General features: G+C 39.6%; 1 protein-coding gene across 1 annotated transcript in view; it reads right to left on the bottom strand.

The window, feature by feature from the left end:
* Window positions 1-352: 352 nt before the first annotated feature.
* The window catches only part of LOC136886851 (uncharacterized), a 65368-nt gene continuing 59720 nt past the window's right edge, over window positions 353-6000 (bottom strand). The window contains exon 10 of the mRNA XM_067159701.2: window positions 353-532. Within this exon, the coding sequence (XP_067015802.2) occupies window positions 367-532 (166 nt within the window). The 3' untranslated portion in view covers window positions 353-366. The remainder of the gene's footprint in view (window positions 533-6000) is intronic.

Below are 6000 nucleotides of genomic sequence, written 5' to 3'. Positions count from 1 at the left end.
CATAAAGGAGAGTAAGATGCAAAGTCACCCAATTCTCATGAAATACATGTAAGACATATTTCAAGAGAGTTAAAAGCAGCTTTGTCTTAAAAAATATAGAATAAATGCACATAAAGCAATCATTTATCCCCAGTATGTGCAAATAATATTCATGATATCAGCATAATTAATTAATATCAACTGACTGATCCAAAATGTTGGCTAGGATAAACAGAATCCTTTCATTTTGAAAAGAGAAAGAAAAATCCTATTAAAATAATCATCTTGAGATCAAATTTGTTCTATTTTGGATGAACAAGAAGAAACTATTTAGTGCAGCAGCTTACAGAGACTAAATTTTGTACCCTATAATAAGCAGTCTTTGTACTAGCTGGATGATTGGGCATCACTTGACGAGGCGTAAGTCTGTCGTCCAGCTAACTCCAACAGGTAGCGGTCTGGATGGTCCAGCCAGTCCTCAGACCGCAACTTCACCTGCCGCTGTCTCTCTGCCTGCTTCACTTCCCATTTCTTGACTTCCAGTTGGGCCTCTCTAAAATACCAAGAAATTGTGAGCAAAGTTTAGTGATTTAACTTTTAATTGTCTCCACATTACTTGTACAGTAGAACCTCGATAATTCAAAATTGGTGAATTCAAAATCCTGTCTAATTCGAAGAAGCTCTCGTTCCCGGAAAAACAAGGTACGGTTCAGCATGTTATTTAAATGGTTTAATTCAAAGAAGAATGTCAGTCCCATTACCAAAATTCAGACTTTTAATTCAAAACTTCCTTTACATTTAAAAAAAAACCCTACCCCCGTCATGACAGAACATGCCTTACGGAACGTGCAGGGGTAGCTTTCTGCACTTTCACTCACTTCGGTGTGTCTACAGTGTGCTTCACAGTTGCTAAGTTTGAGTGAAATCGTAATTCTTTTGTATTCAGTGTTTTAAGGAACACCACAATATCAAGTAGCAGGCAGTGTGCGCCGAAACAGAATCCGCGACCACCAGCGATGCCGACAGGTGGCGAAAAAGCATGGCTCATATAATCAGTTTGTACGCACCAAACAATATTGTCAATTCCGATGAAACTGCTTTGTTCTTTTAATGCCAAACCCAAACAAATTTAGGGTTTTAAAGGAGAGAAGTGCCAGCCGTGAAATCGTACAATGGTGGGAGTTGTCGCACTGTGTTGCAATGCACATGGAAGCGAGAGACTTCCTCCCCTCGCCATAGGAAAGTTTGATAAGCCATGATGTTTTAAGGGGGTTGGGCACTTTCTGTGCAAGTACAAAGCATTTTAAAAAATGCAAACAGTACAATAATCCAAAAAATAAAGCATTTGCACAAGGGAGTTAAAATAATTAACCCTTGTCTTTGAATCTTGTGTTGTTTTTCTTTCGTTGCGTGAGGTTATGCTTGCCAGAGATTTATCCAAGGGCATTATTTGAATTATGTAAATGCACCTCATTGGATACATTTCGGAAATAGTTTCTTTCCATGGCATATGAAAGCTTTAACACATTGGAGACGCCGCTCGTAGAAACTACGGGCGCACTATTTCACTGCTGCTGACAGAGCTCAGAGAATCTACGGGCAAGTTTTCACTACAGCTAAAAAAATAGTAGCTGCCGTTTCAACGAGCTTTGACTTCACTAGGATACTGTTGAATGCTTCTACAAGAATACAATGTACTAGTTATGACCATAAGTCGAGAGCTCTTCTTTCAAGGCATTGATAACACAGCCACGTTCCAGAATAAACGGGGACTGCGTCATCGTTGACTCTCAGTTGTGTAATGGGTGGAAAAGTACGTATGGTACATGCCGACAGGAAGAGAGTGTGTTCGAGAGGCAGGCTTGTTTGTGTAATTCAATTGTACGAAATTTAAACAACAAATCCATTATGGATGTTCTTATGGAAGACACGAATTCTGAAAATGAGGATGACAATTACACACTAAGTAAACATGATGATTCTGGCGCTTCAGGCAGTAAATATAGATAATGAGCTTATTTCAAATTGGTGTGAAGTGTAACATAGTTTTATACAGCTTCCAGAAGTGGATTCTGTAATACTGTTTTATACCGTTTCCTAAAAAAGTGGGTGTTTCCCATGTACAGATGACAACCTGCAGCAACTCGATGCAAACCCGTAGTAAAACAACGAACAGTAGGAAAGCAAATTCCTGGTTGTAAACTAGGATACCGGTGCCAATTGACCAATTAGGTTAGAATCTGTATTAGTGTGTTTCAGTAGATGTGTCCACAACATTAGACAGATTTCAAAATATTAACCGAACTGGCATCCATAGATGTGTCAGATTTGTTTTTTCGTTTGTAAAACATTATCTTCATAAATTTATATTTAAAAATTGGTGCACTATTATGATAATTAAAAATCATTCTTGTATAGAAGAAAGTATAATCTTTCTAAATATTCCAAAAGTTGTTATATCATGGCTTGCCCTAGCATTGAAAACATTTTAAAAACCATTAAAAATCCTGCGATTTCTGGAGAGTAGCACATTCGAATATGGCCGTCTCCAATGTGTTAAAACTGTGAATCATGGTTACCGTATTTCACGGCATAATCGTCGCCACCGCGTAATCGTCGCATCCTTTATTTTCAATACAAAAATCGGACTTTAAACCTTTAATTACATAATCGTTGCACGTCCAAATTTTGTTCACTAATCTGGTTAAAAGGTAAATGGAACTGCAACGTAAGTTGCACATGAATGCGCAATTTAAATACGTGTATGGTTTATGGGCAATTTGGCAACACAGTCACGTTTGCGACATGTTGCACAACGTATAAATAAATAATACCGGTATATGTACGACGCATGGCTTACCGGTAGACTATCGGAAGTTTGACAACGTGGTCGCGAGACAGTGTACTATTTATTCACCACCTACATATTATGCTTACCGGTAGGCTATCGGCACTTTGACAACGTGGTCGCGAGACAGTGTACTATTTATTCACCACCTACATATTATGAGTTCCCATTTGAAATATGTAAGGCTGTAAGTTATCGCTTATCGGCAACGTCGCCAGGAAATACCGGCTAGGTAGGTTGAATGGACCTCGAACCAGCCCTCAGATACAGGTAAAATTCCCTGACCCGGCCGTGAATTGAACCCGAGGCCTCCGTGTAAGAGGCAAGCACGCTACCCCTACACCATGGGGCCGGCTCCTGTGTTATTGCGCACGAAGTGAAATCCAAGACAATAACGCAGATTTCCACGGAATTATTCAGCCGAATTATTTACGATGTCTCAGTTGTCATCGCTAGACTCTTATCTTACTACTACGTCATAAGTGTCCGGGCATGGGATGAAAACTTTTATCCAAGCAGTCAAGATAATTATTATCCAATGCTATTAAAGTTTTATTTTATAAACTCGTCAGTAATGTAATGTAAAATCATCAATAACTGGGAAGAAATATTAACCTAATTACCGTATGTTTAAAAGAAATTGAAAAAAATGAATGTTTGTTACTGACATCTCAGAATACAGTCAACTATACAGTAGATCTACACCGCGCTAGCTAGAGCTCCGGTTTGCGAGCTTTGCGCAAGCGCAGTAGTGTGTCGCAACCAACGAGCTAAACTGATAAATTGTTGCATGCTTCCTTGCTGCCTAACAGTATTGGCTGCTCTGGAATGGACAGATCACAGATGCATTTATTTGTTTCAGATTTACGTGATTACTGTAGACACGTGTGCGTGAGAATTTAAGTTTTTAATTTGTGTTTTGGGTGTTTGCAGAAATAATTTGTTTTAATAGTGAACAATTACGGAAAGTCATTTATATCGCAAAACATTAACGTGTGAAGCATTTATAAGCGATTATGGGTAAATATAGAAACTATTCTGCGGGCTTCAAGCTAAGCGTAATTGCCTTCGCTGAACAGCACGGGAACAGAGTTGCAGAAAGAAAATTTTCTGTGAGTGAAAAGTTGGTGCGTGACTGGCGGACAGTAAAAAACAAGCTAAAAAGCACAAACCCTTCTAGACGCGCGTTTAGAGGTCCTAAAACAGGGAAGTTTCCTATAATTGACGAAGAAGTGTTTAGGTACGTCAGTGAAATACGTAACAATGGCTGCAGTGTATCATATGAAATGTTACAAATTAAGGGACAGGAGGTAGCGCGCAAACACAACATACCGGTAACTCAGTTTAAGGAGACTCGTGGGTGGATTAAGGGGTTCATGCGACGACACAATCTGTCAGTGCGAAGGAGAACAACACTAAGCCAAAAGTTGCCTGCTGATTACACGGACAAGATTGTAAATTTTCACCGATTTGTCATACGTTTGCGCAAGGAAACTTCGTACTTGCTTTCTCAAATCGGTAATGCCGATCAGACTCCAATCTTTTTTGATATGCCTCGCAACAGCACTATTGCGCTAAAAGGATCACGGAGTGTATTAATGAAAACCAGCGGTAGTGAGAAGTTGTGATGCACGGCAATGCTAGCCATTACAGCTGACGGGAGAAAGTTGCCGCCTTACATCATTTTCAAGAGGAAAACGATGCTTAAGAATATACAGTTTCCACGTGGAATTCATGTACGAGTGCAACCAAAGGGTTGGATGGACGTAGAACTCATGCTGGACTGGGTTAAAACTGTGTGGAATAGAAGACCTGGTGCACTACTAAAACAACCAGCTCTGCTTGTTTTAGATAGTTTCCGAGGTCACCTCGTGAACGAACGAAGTGAAGCAAATTCTCACTACAAATAAGACACGACAGATAGTCATTCCTGGTGGCCTAACATCTGCTTTGCAGCCACTAGACGTATGTGTTAATAAACCCTTTAAAGACCACTTACGTCGATTTTACAACGAGTGGATGATGAGCGGCGATCAGCAATTGACGCCCGCCGGAAATATCAGGCGTCCACCCTTGGACTTGTTATGCTCGTAGGTGAAGAAGAGTTGGGATCTTATACCACCTGAACTAGTCTCCAAGAGCTTCAAAAGGACTGGGATTTCGAATGCACTAGACGGTTCCGAAGATGACGCAGTGTGGCAGGGAGACGAAGAATCTGATACTGGTATTAACAGAGGCGAGGACGGCGTATCAGATAGCGAAACCTGCGATAGCGACACCGAAGATTTGGAATAAATTGCGTACCGGTAAGTCCGCATTTCACAACAAAGCGATATTTTTTTGCAAGTGTAATATTTTAACTTTAATACTCAAATTAATGACAAATTAACTTAATACGTTCATTTTTATTTTCAGGTTGGAAAAACGTTCGCCGAATTGTTGCGAAAAATTATGAATTTTGTTTTAGACTATTTTAATTATTTTGATGTATAAACGCGAGTATTACGTGCATCTTAAATTTGTATCAAATACCATTTAGTTATAAATACATTTTTTGAGTAATACAAATACTGGTATTAAATATTCATCGTATAATGGTCGCACCCTACAATTTTTTTCGAAAATTTTGGTATAAAAAGTGCGACGATTATGCCGTGAAATACGGTAATTGCATGCAGTAACGGGTCTTAGAATATTTGGTGACGTGGCAAGGGTTGGCATTTCTGAATTACGAACTGGCAGTTAATTCGAAATCTCGTAATTCAAAGTTTGATTTTTGCACCCCAACGACTGACCATGCGTCACCTCATAATCTGTAGGCGTTCGGACCAAGCAGCGGTTGCTTGGTAGGGGGAAGGCCGATTGGGGCTCTAGTTTGGTTTGATTTAGGGGTGTTTGTAAGATTTTAAGTATACATTTTTTTTTTTGTGATGTTCAGCCAAATTGTTCATGGTTCATTCATTCCCGGATTTTCCGTATTCCCGTGTTGTACGTTTTTTTCGGGGGTCCCTCCAAAAACGGAGAATCGCGGTTCCACTGTACTTGTATTGGGAGGTGAGAGTTGTAAAACAACAAGACTTCTGCATTTGTTCTGTCATGATGCTGCTGATAAGCAGATCAGCACCAGTTAAAAGTAGAGCCAAAGCAAAAGAAAAGATAAATAACTCCTCATT

This window comes from Anabrus simplex, chromosome X, assembly GCF_040414725.1.
Source record: "Anabrus simplex isolate iqAnaSimp1 chromosome X, ASM4041472v1, whole genome shotgun sequence".
In the NCBI taxonomy this organism is placed as follows: Eukaryota; Metazoa; Arthropoda; class Insecta; order Orthoptera; family Tettigoniidae; genus Anabrus; species Anabrus simplex.
Note: the sequence above shows the minus strand (reverse complement) of the source record. Positions and strands in the feature narration are given on the sequence as shown.